This window comes from Phocoena phocoena, chromosome X (genome assembly GCF_963924675.1).
Source record: "Phocoena phocoena chromosome X, mPhoPho1.1, whole genome shotgun sequence".
Lineage (NCBI taxonomy): Eukaryota > Metazoa > Chordata > Mammalia > Artiodactyla > Phocoenidae > Phocoena > Phocoena phocoena.
Genome location: NC_089240.1, coordinates 77045555 through 77067019, shown reverse-complemented (window position 1 = coordinate 77067019; position 21465 = coordinate 77045555). Strand labels below are relative to the sequence as shown.

The 21465-nt window shown below is 30.3% G+C and overlaps 1 protein-coding gene across 1 annotated transcript in view; it reads right to left on the bottom strand.

Moving 5' to 3' along the window:
* PCDH11X (protocadherin 11 X-linked) overlaps positions 1–21465 on the bottom strand; it is a 757630-nt gene that overhangs the window by 129149 nt on the left and 607016 nt on the right. The window contains exon 7 of the mRNA XM_065900626.1: positions 1012–1035. Within this exon, the coding sequence (XP_065756698.1) occupies positions 1012–1035 (24 nt within the window). The remainder of the gene's footprint in view (positions 1–1011; positions 1036–21465) is intronic.

Below are 21465 nucleotides of genomic sequence, written 5' to 3'. Positions count from 1 at the left end.
AAATATGCCAATGCAATGTAAAAAGACCAAAGCAACATTGAAAAAAACATTTAAAATACCAAAAATAATAACACATGCTGTTAGTATTGATGATATGTCAAAATTAAAAACTAAAGGGGAAGTTCTTTACATAACGATTTAGATTTTTATGACTGATTTCAGAAAAAAATATTCTTTGAGTGCTATTTCCACCCGGTCAAAATATTGATGGACTGTAACATATTTTAAAAGTGTGTGAAGTGAAATGAATTATTGTCTTAAATAGCAATGAAACAATATGATAGATCCATCCTGAACTATGAAATACACAATAAAGAAATTGGTGCATATACACAGAGAATGCAAATATATTTGGAACATTCAAAATATCCTGCATCATTTTAAAACTTTATCAGCACAGTAAAATTAGATACATTTTAACTGATTGCTTAAACTCCATATTTAAAGATATTTGTTTTCTGTTGACCATGACTTAGTATAGATTCACATGTAATCCATATATATTTTTTGGCAAAGAAAATGCATATTATTTACAAGTTCACAAAGAATGTCAACTTGGATTATTTTGTTAGGCATGTATACAGCATTCACAGTTTACAGATCAACTTCAAATGAAAATATACAAAAGTAGAATTATATATTTAATGCATCCTCAGACAAATGCCTAAATATGCTTATACTGTCAGAGGAGAAAAATGAATAATTAAATTCATAGGTAATTTGAAAGTAACTACTGTAAGTCAAATAAATGACAACAGGCTCACATTAACATCTAAAGATTAATTACACATAACTTGGAAAAAGCATCCAGTTATATAAGATAACCAAATGACTGATACCTTTCCTAGATATCAGTTCATTTTAAACATACTAAAAATGTGTTTGAAGCAAACAGTTGAAATTGCAATGTTTTATGAGAAATGAAGAGGCCAAAGTTCTTAAAACAAACACAAATTCATTTTAAAATGATAAATGCACCATGGTTATGATTTGTGTTGATTTCTACTGTACCTTTCTTTAGTCCAGGAATGAAAGCTAAAAAGACAGTTTAACAAAGTTAAGTACAAATAAATATTTTCTTTTATTCCCAACATGTTACATTAACTAAATAAAGGTAAATTGTAATATATTGCAATATATGTTCAACATCATTTTTTAGAGAACGTGATGACTGAGATAGATAAGGTAGAATACTGATAACCCATAAAAATCTATCTCCTATAGTATGTTTTTCTAAACTCAGACCAAGCCTATGCTATATTCTGACCTCTTGGGAAGTCATGATTGGTCCTTCCCCTGAAGGCAATGTATTGTTGAACTCAACATTTTGCAAGAACTCAGTAGATTTTCTAGCTTCATTGCTGATGATAACAAAGTATAGTCCTCTATTAAAATTTCACTTTTTCTCCTGGAACCTCCTACAGGAAGTGTAGCATAAGGAAAACATTGTTTTTGACTTAACAGGTTGTTTTTCCTCCAAATCCGATTTGAAAAAATCATGAGAAAAAACAAAACATCAATGGATATTAATATTAGATGGCACAATAGAAGAATTCTTATCTTGGTTAAGACACTTTTTCTATAATACAGCTATTTTCATAACTAAAATTTCATTTATTTTTCACAATTAAAAACGGGGGATTCGAGATCATTATATTTATTATCCAGATAAATAAATTATGGCACTGCATTATCAAGTGACTTCCTTCAAAACACTGAGATCACGCTTGATCTAAGACAAATAGCAAAGTCTATTTTTAAACAAAACAAAGTAATTATATATTTATAAATACTTTGATATGTGTTGATCCGGACAAATGAATCACAGATTTATTCTTTGTAAAATTTTAGAGCCAACAGTAAAAATGATTTTCTGATATATTTAATAACACACATCTAAAGATAAAAACTTTAAAGGTAAACATTTTGAACTTGTTAAAAATCAACTTTGGATTAAATTTGAATATTATGAAACTAAAGATGTATGAAATGCTTAGAGAGAAGGAATAGGTCAAAGACAGAAAAATGGAGGTGAAAGTAATGTTTCTATACAATAATATGGATTAATTAGAGAGCATTGCACAACATTTTAAGTGTCATTGACATATACGTGGCACATTTATTTTTCATCATAAGGTGTTTTGTCCATAAGCAACGTAATTTAATGGTAATACAAACCAAAGCATAAAGAAAAAAAAAAGTAGTGTTTTCACAAGGCACTTTAGGTAGAATTGATCTTCTAAATAATATTCATCAACCCTGCACCACTCAAATAATGGTTCTACTTCAATGATAAGTCTCTCTCTCTCTCTCTCACACACACACAGTATTTTAATTTATTATTTGAATTAATAATTAATTCCTATAATACTTTTTAAAAAAAATCCTGTAATATTTAAATGTAGAGTTTTCAATATACTGGAGTGAGAAAAAAAGGCTGTTTTAAGCAGAGAAGTAATAAAGTGCTTGCTTTCATTTTTAAGTATGTAATTTCAGTGTGTTCTAGACCTAGTTATTAAAATCCTTTCCAATTTGGTAACTGAAAAGGTCAGAAAAAAAAATGTGATAGGCCTAGACTTATTTCTAAGGGTAAGGAGGTACAAATAAAAAAAGCAAAACAAGTGACATGACAACAATGAAAAAGAAAACAAACACATTTTAAAAATCTATCCCAGGAGACATTTAGCTCCCAAGCTGAAAAATGAAAATTGGTTTATAAACTAGTAAAGTCAAATATTGATCAATTTTCTTTAAAATTCAGGACAATAAGCAGATTCTGCATAAAATTTTCAGGACAGTTCTGAAGAGACACAAATTCATCACATGAAAAATAGTCAAAAAGGGAACAATTTTCCCCCTCTAAAGCAATATTAAGTACTCATATGCTGACACAGAAATTAATAGATACATTCTTTATATTAGGAAGAATTTTTACATAAAGTTCATTTCCAAATGCATTCCTAAATTTCAATTGCTTCCTAATGTTTAAAGGTTTATCATTGATATTTTTGAAGCATCCACACTGCTCAAGATTTTTGCAAGATCAAAATAAGGATAATCCTTGCCATTTGAGATACTAGAATCTATGTGAATCACTATGACTGAAATGAATTATTTTACTAATTAATCCAACTAAAGTTATATTATGGATGAGTATACCATTTATGTGTAACTTGAAATTTTACTAATAAATAAAATAAATATATCTAACAAGTTAAACTTGCTTTCACCAAGAAAATTGTTTTCAGGTTATTAAATATTCTGCAATGTATTTAATAATAAATGTATTAATTCATAAATTTAAGCCATTAATAGTTCAGGTATCATTAGTTTTACTTACACAAATGCAATAATCACATAAAAATTTAAGTTTGTGTACGTGCTTACTTTGAAATATACTTGAGGTTTTAACATTACTTTCTAAATTTATTACTCAAATATCTTAATTAGTAAAGGAACTTAAGTAATTAATTAGTAAACAACATGAATTACTGGGATTCTTGTACTACAAAGTTTAAATTAAGGAACCACATTTTACAGTAAAAAATGCAGCTTCTACTTAAGTCACATAAAAATTACAAAAATTTATCACAAGAACAATACCAGAACATGTTTTATTACTCTATACAAACATATTTTAATATTTCCTTCATAATCCTAACATAAATGTTTAAATACTCAACATGCACTAGGAACATCTGGCTAAATGTGAAAAAAAATATCGATAAATAGATACTGCTTGAATAGCTTAAAGGTCAACAGAGCTCACCACAAAATTGATTGTGTTGCCTTAATGTTTGTTGATCAAATATCATGAACCAATCTATTACTGCCATTTACTTCAAAAAAATAGTAACAATTGCAGTTGTTTTATCATGTATAATTTTTAAAGTCACATAATAAAGCTACTTTAATGAAATTTTAAAAGGTCATTCATTACCTTGGGGGTAAGTAAGATTTGGAAATATTTTTAAAGACATTCATTTGGAGATAAGCAGATATCTTTGCCACTATAGTCAATTGAAGGATAATGTTTTCTATAAGTATTAAATAAATATTTAAATATTTATTTATTTAATGCATCACCATGTCTCAGTACATTACAGTGTTTACTATGCTTCTTAATATAGAGAAAAATCTGATAAATCAAGATTCAATTCACCTAAAGACTAACATATTCTAAGTTATGGACTAATTTTTGAGAACAAGTTCCTCATTCATTTTCTTATGTCAAGCCACACAAGAGTTTGTACTGAAGGTCACAGAATATAGCTGAATCGATATGAAAAACAACAACAACAATGTACTTGAAGATGTAATGTCAAATTAATTGGTCAATACCTAGTTTTCTTTGAATAATGCTAATTTTAAAGCGTTCCAGAAGATGTGCCAAGAAGATCCAATTCTTGATGTATAATCCAAATCACCCCAGTGCATCTCTTGTTTATTGCAAAACTAATAAGCTACAGCATTATTATACTTGAGTCTGAACCACAAAAATAGTGAAGCTCAAATCAAATTTTCTGTTCAAATTGTGTGAAAGGTTAAGGCTACAAATGCAAAAGATGCAAGGCGATTAGTATAATGAGTACCTTATTTACAATAAAAGCAATGTTGCAAGTATAAAATAAATTTCTCATCTCTGTATATTAAAATTTCCATTCATATCAGTCCTGAGTTTCTATAAATGTTAGTTTACTGCTGGATTAAAGAAATATTCAGGGAATTCCCTGGCACTCCAGTGGTTAGAACTTGGCAATTTTACTGCCATGGCCTGGGTTCAATCTCTGGTCGGAGAACTAAGATCCCGCAAGCTGCACAGTGCAGCCAAAAAAAAAGAAATATTTATTTCCAAATTGACAATCAAAATCATAGTGTTGGCTTTATTGGAGAGACTAAAACCTAGAAATTAAAAGGAAACATTTTCACTAATATGCAATTACCATTCTCTACATTAATAGGATTTTGGTTAACCAAACTCATGCTGAGCCATACCAAATGGCTTATTTTCCTTTTTAGCCTAGAGTTGTATATATTTTTAAGTTTCTGAAGTTAACACATTTTTCCTATTTATTACAAAATATTTCTAATCCATAAACTATTGGCTGTATTTTCTGCCTTTTTATTTAGGGGATATCTTTGGGACCACAGCTTAGAGCTGTATGTCTTTTAAAATTCCTGAAATTAACTCATTTTTCCTATTCATTACAAAATCTTTCTAATCCATAATCTATTGGTTTTCTGGCCTTTTATTTAGGGGATATGTTTGGGACCAGTGTAACAGATAGTACTTTCAAATGTCATTTTCTTTTTTATGTTGACAGTGTTTGTACTTCAAAGAGCACAGAGGTACAACTTAAATTTTTTCTAGAATAAAATAAATTCACAGGCCAAGGACCAGAGCCCTTAGAAAGTCATTTGATTCAATATTCTTAGTATACATATGAAGAAATGAGGTCAAAAGAAATGAAATGACTTAAAAAGTACAAACTTGCAACTAGAAGATGAACAAGTTCTGGAGATCCAAGGCATAGCATACTGGTTACAGTCAAAAATACTATATGACATACTTCAAAATTGCTGAGACTAGCTCATAAATCTTCTCACCTCAAAAAGAAATAATAATTATGTGACATGATAGAGCTGTTAGCTAAAGCTACAATGGTAATCACATTGCAATATATAAATGTATCAAATCAACATGTTGCACACTTTAAACTTACACAATGTTATACATCAATTATATCTCAATAAAAAATAAAAATAAATTTAAAAAATAAGAGGAAATGAAATTACTTATCTATGATCCACACAACAAATGAAAGGAAGAAGTAGAATTAGAATTCACATTTTCTCTACCAAAGAACTCACACACTATGAAATGTTTTACTGATGGTTTATTGACCATTTCGAAGAGATGGAAACAATATGTGTATCCGAACCTATTTGCCCAAGATAAACATTTACTGCAGGGAGTATCAAAAAATCAGTGCTTTTAAAATATATTTTGGGGAAATGCCAACTTAGATGAATATTAAATGTAATTTACATTTTCCTGTACACACCAATTGACAAGGGCAAACAAGAGAAGAGCATACTTTACGAATCAAAATCTTGATTTGGCAAATCGAAAAAAAGATAATTCCTAATAAAAATTGTAATTTGTAATTTAGCTTGGTCCTGGAGTGTTATTCCTCCTTTCCTTAAAGATTTAAGTCAAAAAGTTCCATCTCAAAATCTGACCTTAATGTTTTAAATGGTTCAGAAGCATAGGGAGTGAATCTAGCCAATCATAATAGTTCCTTTTGACAGTTACAATTAAGAGAAGAAAAAATCTGAGATGTACAGGGCCAGATACCTTAGAGAATAGGACTCCTGTGAACACAGATATTTTGGCTTCACTTAATCACTTTGTAAAACTGTTCTAAGCAGCACAAATGCTAATTCCAAATACTTCTGGTTTAGTTTGGTTATTTAAGGGAGAAGATCCTTCTTTTAAGAATTGTGCTGCAAATTCCCTGACAGTCCAGTGGTTAGGACTCCAGGCTTTCGCTGATGAGGGCCTCGGTTCCATCCCTGGTCAGGAACTAAGATCCTGCAAGCTGTGCAGTGCTTCTAAAAAAAAAAACAAAAACAAGCAAACAAACAAAAAAAACCCAACCAAACAAACAAAAACACACACACAAAAAAAACTATAAAATAAAATAAAAAGAGTTGAGCTCACTCCCCCAACTTCAAAACAAACAAACAAACAAACCTCAAAGAAACTGAAACATGAAGGATTCTGAACTTTTCAAGAAAGCAAAATTTGGAATATAAATGTTTTTACAGTTCATTGAAAGGACCTACCAAGGCCCTAGTTACATTATTCTGGGAGGTGTATAAAGCTGTTCTGAAAATAACACAAATTTAAATGATCTTGAGAAATTCCAAAAACAAAAGCCTGAGGGCTGGATCCATTGTCTTTTCATTTGGCAAAGAAAATACTAAAAAATCAATATTTATGAAATCTGCCTCTAAGCTATCCAAAATGTTTGAAACAATTGTAGCTCTCAAATATTTCACACCTTTTAATACTCAATCTGTTATTGAGTGAATGAATTCTAAATTAAGACCATTTTAAAATAGGACTTGATGGTGTATCTGGTCTTTGGGTCCATAGAGAAATTGATTTTTGAAGCATTTTCCTTTGCCTGATTTAATGCAAAGTACATACCTCCAAAGTAATAGTGTACAATTTTCACACTACTAAAGGATTTATGTTTTAAAATCTCTTTGTGAAATTTAATATGATTTTCTTTTAATCAGTTTATCCAATTTTAGAAGCTTTGACTGGCTTGTCAATGACCATGAGTTGTGCACACAGAAAAATAACACAGATAAACCTTAAGTAAATCTAGAGATATGTGCTAAATGTACATGTACTAGTTTTATTAATATAATGAAACTTTCTTTTAAAAATAAGTTACTTTTTAGATTAAAAAACTTTTGAATATATTCCCTCACATTTTCACCAAACTGTTTGCTCTATAACAAACGAATTAAAAAATCTGCTGTAGTAGGAAGAAAACAGTAGGTAATTAAAGTCTCTGTATGGCATAAGTGGACATGATATCAGGGAATGGCTTTTACTAAAACACTTCAGATTATTATTTCATTAATGGAAATCAACTTTGTGAATTCCAGAGTATTTTATCCTTCCACATGAATATATGCATTGCTAAAAATATTAGGCTCTGCATACCATTTAAAGTACAATTTAGAGACAAAGATGTTTCATTGGAGAAACATTTATATTTATAATATGTGCACATCTATATTTATATTATAAACATATTCTGTATATTCCTTATGTATAATATATGTGTAGTATATGAAATAGGAAACCAGGAAAGGAAATAGTTCATATAATAACCATTTGAAAAATACCTGATTTAATTCTATTTTGGGCAGAGGTTGATACATTTTTGTACACAGGAGCATAATTTTTAAAAATCCATGAGAACTAATTTCAATAACATTCTATCTTTCACTATCAGTAAATATTATATGGCTCTCCAAAGCAATGTTCTATTAATTTCACTTTAAAATTCTCTGAAAAATGAGAAAGATAGTGAACACTATTTATTGATAGTATTTTTTCTCCCAATGCATCAATTTAGAGAGATGTATCTGGATGTACTACTTAGAAAATTCCAAGTAAATTGGTTATTCTATGATGTATCTCTTAATATTTACATATCACATATTTAAGTAGATAAAATGACTGAAAGAAAAAGTATGGTGTTAGAAGGGCAATCTGACTTGATGATTCTCTTTATGAATATGTTTTCATTTTCTCATATGCTACGTTAGTGTCTAGGAAGTTGTGATTTCTTGTAATCACAGTGAATCAATACCAGTTTAAATCACAGTACCAAGTTGGTATTTTTATATAATTGGAGACTTTTCATTTATTTTCTATTTTATAGTCTTTCTCTCTAATGTATATTTTGCTGGGACTTTGTGCCAGTGTACAGAACACAAGCTTTGGCAGAAATTTTCATTCTTGGAACTAACTGGCTATTCATGTGTTGTATTTTAACATTTGGGGAAAGGAGTTAACCTTGAAACAATAGGCCATTTCTAAAAAATAGTCTCAAGCTAGTTTTATTTTTTCAACTATTTGGGACATTATATTGAAGAAAAAATGAAAAGTAAATGTATTGGAAGACCTATTTTTCCATTAGGACAGTTAAAAGAATGAAATAAAATCCACATTTATGTTTGCTTGATATCAAAAGAAGTATGATCATTCTTTTTATTTTAGATTTAAATTATTTTAAAATCTAGTGCTTAATGACACTAGCCATATATAATTATTATCCATAAAATTATTTAGTTTTATATTTCAAATGTCAATGGATAAACCTGACACATGGACATCTGGCTATAGATTTTAGGAATAAACAAGAAGAGACATTTTCCATGTGGTGTAACATTGGGTATCTACTGTGGAGAACCAATCTCCTTTGGTGATATGTTGATAAGTATTTTACAAATAAAAGAATAAAGAGTAAAAGACAGTGCCACAAACATGAAGAAGAAATGAAAAGTAGAAGTAAGCTATTTCAAACTGAATTAAATAAAAGTTTATATGCACAGGAAGAGAAGGAGGAGTATGAACGACTTATGCTACCAGTCTGACAGATGAACTGACTGCATAGGACATGTTAAAAGGTTTTTTTGAATAAACCAAATGCTATCTGCCTTAGAAATCATCTTCACTTCATGATTAGAAGACACAGATTCAAGGTAATAGCTCTAATAGCTCTTTGAATACACAAAATATAAATATTATATTTTGGTATTTGCAAAAGAAAAGCATATCAGTTAGAGATAAAATATTGCCTAAGATCTACTTTTTACATAATAAGAAAGAAAATATAGATCTTTCACATAGTATAAATTTGATACTTTACTTGCTTGAGTTCTTAAGTATTAATCTCTCCCTTTACTTAGCTAAGTTGCTTCAAACATAGAATGATAATATTTCTGCTAGCCAGGCTGGGGAAATGATACACAAATTGTGTCAAATATGCAGATTAGTATTGCTAAGAATCTGAAATTTGGCCTAAGAGAATCTAAAGCATGACCAACCAAGACATTTATTTAAAATGTATGTCACTTCTATCTGGTCCTCCAGTGCTCACTGCACTCAGATGAAACATTATGACACAAGGATTTGTAAGAAGGGACAATTAAAATGTTCTAGGCAGGTCCTTGAATCCCCTGATCCCTAAGTAGCAATATTTTCTTATTCTGTTTCTACATTTGTACTGGATCAGGCAGGGAAGAAACCAGTGTTAACTCAGTTTGCATAGTTACAACTCACTGAAAAAATTCTAAAAGTGATTCTACATGTTTTTGTTTAAATAGAATTAAATTCAATTTTATTTCTTTAAATTAAATTTAAGGACTACATGTAGTTTTGTTTGTAAAAATTGAAGGGGAAATTTTGTAATTAAATTAAATAACCAAACCACAATGTATGTTTCCAAAAACAAAATAATCTGATCTTTACCCTGTAATTTGAAACATTACACCTGGATTTCAAGTGCCAAGGGAAAGATAAAAATACTCATTTTTAAAATAATGAATACTACTTGATTTAAATAAGACCTAAGAATATTGTTTTTTCTTACTAGAAGAAATTTTTGGATTTTTATTTTTTAGAATATATATTATCCTTTAGGTTAATGAAGATAAAAGAAGAATTTGATATATGGTTTTGAAATAAATATGCATGAATTTCTAATCCTATGTTTTTAAACTTTACTTCCTATAAATAGTTAACTGAATAACATCAAAAAGAACCAAACCTAGTGCATCATTACATATTTTCAGCAAAAAAACATATATGGTTATCAATAAACTCTGAATACTATCACAAAACTCTCATTTTGAAAAATAGGAACTTTCAGGAATGGACACAAAACATTCCCAGCTATCAATTGGCTCTTTAGTTCAAATAATTTAAATGAGATACATTAGAAGGAAGATATAGGATAGCCTCATCCACCAGAGGGCAGACAGCAGAAGCAAGAAGAACTACAATCCTGCAGCCTGTGGAACAAAAAACACATTCACCGAAAGATAGACAAGATGAAAAGGCAGAGGGCTATGTACCAGATGAAGGAACAAGATAAAACCCAAGAAAAACAACTAAATGAAGTGGAGATAGGCAACCTTCCAGAAAAAGAATTCAGAATAATGATAGGGAAGATGATCCAGTACCTCGGAAAATGAATGGAGGCAAAGATCAAGAAGATACAAGAAATGTTTAGCAAACACCTAGAAGAATTAAAGAATTAAAGAACAAACAAACAGAGATGAACAATACAATAACTGAAATGAAGAAGAAAACAATAGCAGAATAACTGAGGAAGAAGAACGGATAAGTGACCTGGAAGACAGCATGCTGGAATTCACTACTACAGAAAAGAATAAAGAAAGAAGAATGAAAAGAAATGAAGACAGCCTAAGAGACCTCTGGGACAACAATAAAATGCAGCAACATTCACATTATAGAGGTCCCAGAAGGAGAAGAGAGAGAGAAAGGACCTGAGAAAATACTTGAAGAGATTATAGTCGAAAACTTCCCTAACATGGGAAAGGAAATAGCCACCCAAGGCCAGGAAGCACAGTCTCATACAGGATAAATCCAAGGAGAAACATGGCAAGACACATAGTAATCAGATTGGCAGAAATTAAAGACAAAGAAAAATTATTGAAATCAGCAAGGGAAAAATGACAAATAACATACAAGGGAACTCCCATAAGGTTAACAGCTGATTTCTCCGCAGAAACTCTACAAGCCAGAAAGGAGTGGCATGATATACTTAAAGTGATGAAAGGGAAGAACCTACAACCAAGATTACTCTACTCGGCAAGGATCTCATTCAGATTCAATGGAGAAATCAAAAGCTTTACAAACAAGCAAAAGCTAGAAGAATTCAGCACCACCAAACCAGCTCTACAACAAATGCTAAAGGAACTTCTCTAAGTGGGAAACACAAGAGAAGAAAAGGACCTACAAAAACAAACCCAAAACAATTAAGAAAATGGTCATAGGAACATACGTATCTATAATTACCTTAAACATGAATGGATTAAATGCTCCAACCAAAAGACACAGGCTTGCTGAATGGATACAAAAAGAAGACCCATATATGTGCTGTCTACAAGAGACTCACTTCAGACCTAGAGACACTTACAGACTGAAAGTGAGGGGATGGAAAAAGACATTCCATGCAAATGGAAATCAAAAGAAAGCTGGAGTAGCAATACTCATATCAGATAAAATAGACTTTAAAATAAAGAATGTTACAAGAGACAAGGAAGGACACTACATAATGATCAAGAGATCAATCCAAGAAGAAGATATAACAATTATAAATGTGTATGCACCCAACATAGGAGCACCTCAATACATAAGGCAACTGCTAACAGTTATAAAAGAGGAAATCGACAGTAACACAATAATAGTGGGGGACTTTAACACCTCACTTACACCCATGGACAGCTCATGAAAATAAATAGGGAAACAGAAGCTTTATATGGCACAATAGACCAGATAGATTTAATTGATATTTATAGGACATTCCATCCAAAAACAGCAGATTACACTTTCTTCTCAAGTGTGCATGGGACATCTTGGGTCACAAATCAAGCCTCAGTAAATTTAAGAAAATTGAATTCATATCAAGCATCTTTTCCAACCACAACACTATGAGATTAGAAATGAATTACAGGGAAAAAAACATTAAAAAACAAACACATGGAGGATCAACAATACATTACTAAATAACCAAGAGATCACTGAAGAAATCAAAAAATTCCTAGCGACAAATGACAATGAAAACATGTTGATCAAAAACCTATAGTATGCAGCAAAAGCAGTTCTAAGAGGGAAGTTTATAGCTATACAAGCCTACCTTAAGAAACAAGAAAAATCTCAAATAAACAATCTAACAAAAAAAAAAAGAAAGAAAATGTAATTCAAAATTAATTATATAATCTAAATCAAGGCTTTTAGGAGTCATAAATATATAATAGAATGTAGTACTACTACTAATAAATGTGTTGCCACTAAACCTAAAAATATTAATACGTATGTGTGACTTCTTGACAAAAAAATGTCTCAAAGAACAAATCTTTACACAGGTGAAACTATTTTCAGGCCATGTATAATACAAATCCGAACATATCCTGTGGTAAAACAATGCAATGCATTTAGGGGCATATAGTAATTTAGTAATAAATTCTCTCACAATATTTTTGGTCAAAATTTTTTTTTCAGGCTAATGTGCTATGGTATATTTAGCAAAAGATTGCACAAAAATAACCTAGAATAGTGTCTGGCATCATTAAGCATTTGGCAAATATTTGTTGAGTGAATGAAAACATGTTGAATGTTTGAGTGTCAATATGTCACAGTCACCCTGTAACACTAATTCCAGATCAGTGAAAAAAAACGAAACCAAATCTAAGGATGAAAGAAAAAAGTCTATAATGTATGCCTGTTTCAAAACCATTTCTCACCCTCTTGGGGCAAATTTTCTAAATGGTCTTTTTGTCAGACTTTTGTATAACCTATTTCTGTTATAAAGAACATCCTTCTGCATCACTGCCTTGGTTTGCCAGGTCATGAGTTCTCCACCAATAAGAACTTCTGGAACCCTACATTTTTCATGATTTTTAATCTTAAAAGAAGAAAGAATACTTTTTGCCTACTCTGTTTTGTTTAGGCAGAACTTCCAAATCTAAAATACCAAATAAAGCATCTCTGACATTCATTAGACCAAAAAATATTTATCATTTATTATGTTGTAGGACTTGCTGTATATTGAGAATACTTTGGTGAAAAAAAAAAGAACATGGTCTCAGATCACCTGGCACTTTTATTCTATTTAAAAATATATATATCTATTGGAAGACATGCTAATGTACAGGTTTCTGTTTAGCATTTTTCAGCAGTTTTGTCCTGTCTTTGGTATGTTGTCTAAATGGCTTAACCTCAGTGAGTCACTTTAAAATGGGAAAATTAGGTGTCATTTTCCTACAGGTCATTGATCCAAATTATCTGTATATAAGTACAGGTACAGATCATAGAACATCAGGTCAATAGAAGAGTACATTCAAATTTCACTTGATTTGCAGGTACTTGCAATCACTTTACAAGCCTTAATTTTAAGAATGTAAATATTTTAAGTACTATTTCAAATGGAAGAATGCCTTCTTTGGTTTTCAAAGGACATTTAAATCATAGACTGTCTCAGAAACAATTATTCAAAAATAGTTTATAAGGCAATAGAGAAATGTCTAAAAGATGCTGTAGGTAGTATAATAAAATAGAAAAATAAATTTCATTCTGTTGACCAAATGGTTGGGGTGGATTCCATTTTATGACTTTTGAATTTGATAGCATTTTTAAAGAATCTAAATTTGACTATTGAGTAGAAAGAACACTGACCCAGTTTTCAAATACCTATGACTACACTCCTTACTTGGTATGTAACCTCTGCTGACTTAAAGTACTTTGCCAGGTCGATATATGTTTATAGTTCAAACAATTAAGATAAGAGTTCACCATCTTATATTTTCATAAACTAGTGTTAATTAGGACCAAATTCAGAATGGAAATTCATGACTATAATACTTGCTATCACTTCTATATGCTGCATTTCTGTGGCATGCAGGAGTACAAATGAAATGTTTATTACACAGCAAGAAAACTAAGTCATTTTTCTAGTTTCCATTGACATAGCAATCAAGGAAGTCACTTGGTCTTTATCATTAATGTATAATCCCAAATTAATATTTAATACTGCATAAGATGTATCATTACTGGTCACATTTATAAGACAGATTTAAGAGAGGAAATTGTATACCTCAAATACTATTATAAATGTTGACACCTCTATAAATATTCAACATAATTATAATTCTATATGGGTCATTCTCTAAGTATGTCATGGAACTTGTAATAGAGGGACAGAAGACAATAACAAAAACAAAGGTACAGAAATAAAAGAAGGAAGACATATAAATGCCACAAATATTGTATTGTTTAGTATGCCATTATATATCTCATAATATTATATATGTATATATATGAAATTTTGCTTTGTTTTTAGATCATCTCAGTTTTGCACTGTAGTGCTTGAAGACCATTGCTATACTCTTTGTCAGGGTGGATTCATCTTTGTTCTTACAGGAAGTCTTTATTGTAGATGTTAAAGAACTCAGAAAATGAGTGATTAAAGCTGCCTAAGTTTACAAAGTTGGTAATATTTGGACTCAATCTGATCCTGATGCTTATATTCTTTCTTTTGATAAATGTTTTGTTTTGATAAAAGTCTGTACATGAATCAATATGCTCAGAAAACATTCATCCTGGATGTAATATATGCATATTTATATATCATGCTATCTAATCTATGTATACATAACCATAAATAGATAATATTAACATATAATACAATGCGCACATTCATGTGTACTAAAATATCATTTTTAACAGTTCTTCAGTTTTCATATCAGTTCTATGAGTACTCTCAGATTCATAAAAATATTATGATATAATTAGCAGATGAAACTTTAATACCCATTTGAATGATTACTGATCACCTTCCTGTTTCCTTTATTTTGAGAATTTTAAAATCATTGAATTTAGCCCAAGAAGAATTTGACATGATTAAAAGGAAAATTTTGCTTTTCATCTCTCTAGTAAAGTATTTTGTGATCCTCAAACTAATACTGTTAAATAGTTGACCATAAACAAAGTAGAATGCCAGAAATTTGTGGCTCTTCATTAAATTAATTGCAATTAATCAAGTTTTTTTGCTTTCCTTATCATGAAGGCTTTTCTATGTTACATTTAGCCTAACAAAGTTTTGAGAATGTGCTTTCTTAGTAAACATATTTTCTTCCCTTGTGACACAAAGAATTGATGGAATCTAAGATAAAACTTTACCTTCATTCTCACCAGAACTCAAATGGTAAATGATTGGAAGGTATTTTAAGTTTTTCCATTTAAATACTGGTTCTCTAATTTGTCTGCACATTTAATCAACTGGATAACTTTGCAAAACTAGCATTTCCAGGCTCTATTCCCAGAGTAAATGATAATATTGGCCTGGAGTGGGACATGGCATCAATATATTTTGCCTTTTTTTTAACCATGGTAAAGTATATATAACATAAAAATGTACTAAAAAAGAATTTCCATTAACAAGATCCACAGGTGATGCATCTGGACATGAAAATTTGAGATGCATTCATTTTAGCTACTCTAAAAATCATTCATATGTACTTTAAAACTTTGTATCTCTGATTAAAGGCTGATGCTGCTGTCAGGTAGCAGTCAAGTAGCTGTGAAAGATATACACAAAGTGCAAACAAATTTTTTAGATATTAGAGGATTAAATGTATTGTGTTGACTTTTCATCAAAATTTCAGTTTGGCTATGTAAATGCAGTGCTAAATTGTAGTGACGTCTACCATAATTAGATGTCCCACTTTGATATGGCAAATATTTTAACATTAATAAATTAAAAACTGTCTTGACAGGCCTCTACTTAATCACTTCATTGGTCAAACAAATTCATTTTTCTTTCCATGAATAAAACATACTGACTTGTTGACCTCAGTAAGCTGTATGTCCCCAATTAGGATGCTACTTTATAGTATAGTATGTCCATTTACTTTTTTGCTGCCAAAATGTGTTTTATGCTTAGGAAAAGTTAGATATGTGTTCATAGACATGTTAATATCAGCTGCATTTGCTATTAAATTTATTTAATTTAATTAAAATCTTATGTTAACTAGTAAAATATGAATACAAAATAATTGTTTCAAAGATTAAACTGAGCTTTTCAGAAAGACTTGTTAATGGCAAGATGCACCAAGGCTTGTCATAGAATTACATCTGAGCAGGATAACAGCAGAAGATTCAGGAAAAGTACCATAAAATTCCAGAAGCATTCCATATTCAGAAAGCTTTTTAAGAATGTTTAAATACACACTATTTTATGGGACCCAAAACTGGCAATTACAGACTATGTATTATGGGTGTGGTTTTTGTAATAAGATGGTGCATGACTCTAACCAGTGAACATACAGCTAAAGAAAAGACAAAGACATCAAATAATAGAAGATAAATGTGAACTTATTTGTTTTAACTATTTATGAATCACATATATTTAAGGTACATATGCATTTTAAAATAATTTACCCCTTCATCTGATTTCTTTGGTAAAGCATCCTACAACTGGTTCTAATTGTATCTGTTAATAGGTTTCCTATTAGAATTGAATAGGGTTATGTTCTTATAAATAAGAGTCTTCTAACCAAAAGTTTGTTAATCTTATCAATAAAATTTAATTTTAATTTCTGGTCTTTGTGGTTTAATTCTTGGTGGGTGTGCATGAATGTATGTGTATGGTAAGAAAGTTTTCCCAGTGATCTGTGATGGACACAATTCAATAAACTTTTATATTTGCCATTTCAGGAACTCTATAATAAATAAGTCATTCATTCAATGTGAGATGAAATAATAATTTTTTAAATTACACAATTATACATTTTCAATTTTAAAAAAACCTATAATATACTTTTGTTTGTTACACATACTATGTGTCAAGAACTCTTTTTGTATTTATTTTGTTCCTTCAACAACTGTCTAAGTTTGTAAATATTACTATTTCATTCCTACTTAATGGATGAGGAAACTGAGTTTCAGATAAGAAGATAAGGGGCAGATCTGAGATTGAAATAAAGGGGTTTCTGACTTTTGAGACCTTTGTGGGCTTAATCACTGCATGAAAATATTTCTTCAGAATGTTCCCTGACAGAATGGGCAGAACACAAGGCAAGCTCTCATGTAAGATTCAAAAACAATTTTGAGACTGGTTTTTAACCCAAGTGTTATCATTATACTTTTGTGTAACTTTGTGCAAATAACCTATCCTTCTGCCTCAATTCCAGATCTGTGTGGTGGAATGTTTGTGTATATTATTTTAAATATTCACTTTAGAATTGAAAGATTTCTTGTACTCTTATATTAGGGACTAATTTTTGAATTAGCAGGTTGACCAGAGACTCATTTTCTCCTTATTCTCTTGGTTGGTATCCCTTCTTGTTCTTCTCACTCACATGAGAATATCCCCCTGATAATGCTATGAAGTCAAACAAAAAAATTCAATTTAATAGTCAATTAAAATTTGTGGTAGAGAAGATTGAAGTTATTTATTATATTAGAAGTTAATCAGAGAGTGTTTGTGCTTTTCAAATATCTGCTTTGCCCTGGTTTTATTTAGTTGACTATAATTGCCTGTTCATACTGTCTATACATGAAATGTCTAAGTATGATACCTGTACTATTTGCTAAGATTTTTCTCTAAAAGTAACATTCTACATGCTACTTGTAGGGTAATGATTATAGTCCATCATGAATGAGCAACAAATTCAAAGTATGGCTATGTTGATCTTCCTGTTCTGTACTAATTTAGTTAGGAGATGAATGTCAAACATTTATTTGTTTAACTTGGCAAATAGAAGTAAAGACTTACGTTTCATTTGAAGAGGATCTTAGAAAAGTCCTATATTCTACATCACATTCAAGTGGTACCTATCTGAAGAATGTCAAAGCCATCTGCAAATGAGCAGATTTACTTATGTGAGTCATTCTAAAATGATCTGAATATCTGTTACTATATATTTTAAAGTATAATGCTTTTGCCAGCTAATGAACAATAAAATTCAGGCTATAAGACATTAGTGAAAATGAATTACCTAAGCCAATACTTACATATATTTACATGTATTAAATACAATATAACAATACTTACATATATTATAAGAATTTTACCTTTCAAAATTCTCAAATTGGGAATGGTTAAATGCTGCTATTTCCCAACTTTTTTTGTCTGTGTGTTCATTCTCTTTAGTTCTCATTTTAAAAGATAATGGAAATTACATATAATCAATTCAGGACAATTTTATTTAATATTCTAGTTTGTATGTGCTCACTCCTGGGTCTATTTAATCTGGAAAAAAAAGCCACATTATTTGCATACTACATAGGAAAGAGGAGAGGCTAAAACTGATCTAGAGTCAAATACTGGGTGATATTCAGGAAGTAATAAGTATTCTTGTTCTTTCTTTTGTTAATTCTGCCTCATAATCCCTTGAAAATGACTTTCTAAGATTAAAAATCTAGGTGTTATTAAGTAATTATACAGAATTTAAAATTTGACTTGGCTTTGGTGAAATGTTAAGCCATGAAAAAAAATAATATGAGGTTAAATTAAGAACTTCACTGAAGTTGGAGGCATTTGATGACATGTTTAATTCATTCAGGATTATCATGGAATCAAAGTGTAGGGGCAAAATAATAATTTTCTTAATCCAGTCTGCTACCTCATTGCAAGACTGAATTTTAGTTATCTGTGTTACTCTTAATTATTCTCAAGAGAGATGACTCCACAATTTCCCAGAGACTTTATCCAATGGCCTATCTTACTCTAAATAAGCAGTTCTTTAGAGCTAGTACAATATCTAAATTTAATTCAAAGGTTTTTTCTATATTTAGTGAAAATAAAGAACTGTTGATCTTCAAATACTCTGTTTTCACTAAATATTTAAATACTTGAAAACAATTTTAAAATCACTTTTCAACCTTTCCTTCTCCCAATTCCTTTATACTTTTCTCATGGGTTATGTTTTCTTCCCCTGATTGGTTGTTTTGTTCTACTCTGAATACTTTCGTTGTTGTTATTGTTGTTGTTGTTGTTGTTGTTTTAAACAATCCTCATAACTCATGGTGCCCCAAACCCTAACAGTGGTAAAGGAATGATATCAAAGTTCTTCTGTTCCATGTACACTGTTACTTATAAGATTTATACTTTTCTAAATTGATCCAACGTGTGTGATCCTACTTCTTTGTTGCAAATTTAACTTTGGGCCTCATTAAAATCTGCACTGTAATTTGGTGATATTTAAATCTTTTTACCAAAAAAATTGTTCATTTTATCACATAATGAAAAGAAAATAGATTTATTACTCATGACTGGTGGATCAGTAAACTACATTGGCTGCTGTCCCTTATGCTATGCTTACAAAAAACTAAACAAATAAAAATCCCCCTTAATTCTATCAGCTCTAACTTCAACTTTTTCTTCAGTTATCTAAGTTTTTCTGAATAGTCTTTAAATTAAGGTTGCCCTTAATGATAAGCACTTTGAGTGACTGTATCCAAGATCTGAATATTACACCTTTCATCTTTGAATTCTCTAACATGTTAGTTAATAAATTTACTACTAAAACATTGATTTCTTTAGGATGCATGTTATCCAACTTTATAAAGTGGCTTCCAAACAATTATTTCATTGATACGCCATAAAGCTAAATCTCAATCATACTTGGCATGAACTATTGAAATCTATGTTGGCATTAATTTGTATTTTGAATCATTTTAAAGCAATTTGTGGTATTTAAAAATATGAAATCTCACAAATTTAAGAGATCATTGGAAGAATGGTTTAAAAAGTTAACATTTAACATTATTTAACAATGTTAAAATCGAGACTTGTATGTACTTGAGAATCTAAAGGGAAAAACATATTAGCCCGTCATAATAAAAGCAAAAAAATTAAATGAAAAAACTAGCTATCACAGCATTGTAATTAAGCATGATTATCAAGTAGAAATGACTTTAAAAGTAATATTTTATACTCCATACTCTTATATTATATCCTATAATTTATAATACTTTTTGGTTTACTGTTTTCAAAAAGTCTTTAGTATTCCAAAGTTTGTGACTAAAGTGTTCTCTTCGAATCATTTTGCTTTAAATATCTCTAATGCATAAGCAGATGCAAAGAAAAGAAGGAGGAGGCAGGAGGAAGACAGGGAAGGAGGAAAAGAGAGTTGAAATTTCTATGTTGACATATTTTTACACACCTAAACCTGAACTCTCAAGAAATTCACAAAATGTCTGTTTAAAATGCTTCGAGGAATGATTACTTAAATAGCATGTGTCTTTAAAAGTAGATAAAAAGACTTTTAGCATACTTTTTAATTTTAAACTCAGGTGTTTTTTTCATACTCTTACAAATATATGTTTTTAAACTATAATGGTTTTAGTACTAGGTGATTTGATCAACAGCTACTCAGAAAAGCTGCACTTTTTTAAAAAATCATCATATGGAGGAAGACCCCATGGCTCTGATTCAGTATGTAGTCTGTCTATACTCTTCCAGATTGAGGTTACACACTGTTGTCGTTTTAAGCTCTGGTCTCTTATTTCAATATAATATAAATGGTCACAATCCAAGGTGATCACTAGGACAGCACAGAGCTAAATTATTTTTATTATTGCTGCACACTCAGTGTTATTACCTTCAGAGATGTAATCCTAGAGACACTCCTCTTTCCTTCTTCATTTTTATGACAGTTTATAACCTCATTTTAATTATGTAAATGCCATTAATCCACAATGGCACCTAAGAAGCCCAAATGAAGTCTGAGTTATATATTTATGCACAGTCTCACATTCATTGAAAGGCCAGGTTTCTCCTGTGTGTTTCTTTAACAGAAAAATACCCCCCAAAAAAAAAATCCCATGTATGTCTACGTGCCATGTCATGACATATATGCTCAAGTGCATCAGGTTTCCCTTAATGAATGCTTGATGCATAATTCACTTTTTAAATTTAAATACAACAAAATCATCAGTTCCCTTAACTAATACTGCATTGAGTAAAAGCAACAGCACACAGGTACCTTTTTTTGTTTTTGTTACAGTGTGTGTCATGTTTTCTAAAGTATGCACTCATATAATTTTTAACACAATGTAAAGAATCTTTCAGGTTATGATTTGACTTGTCATTAGAGTAGGATTATGGAAAGGATGATATGTGG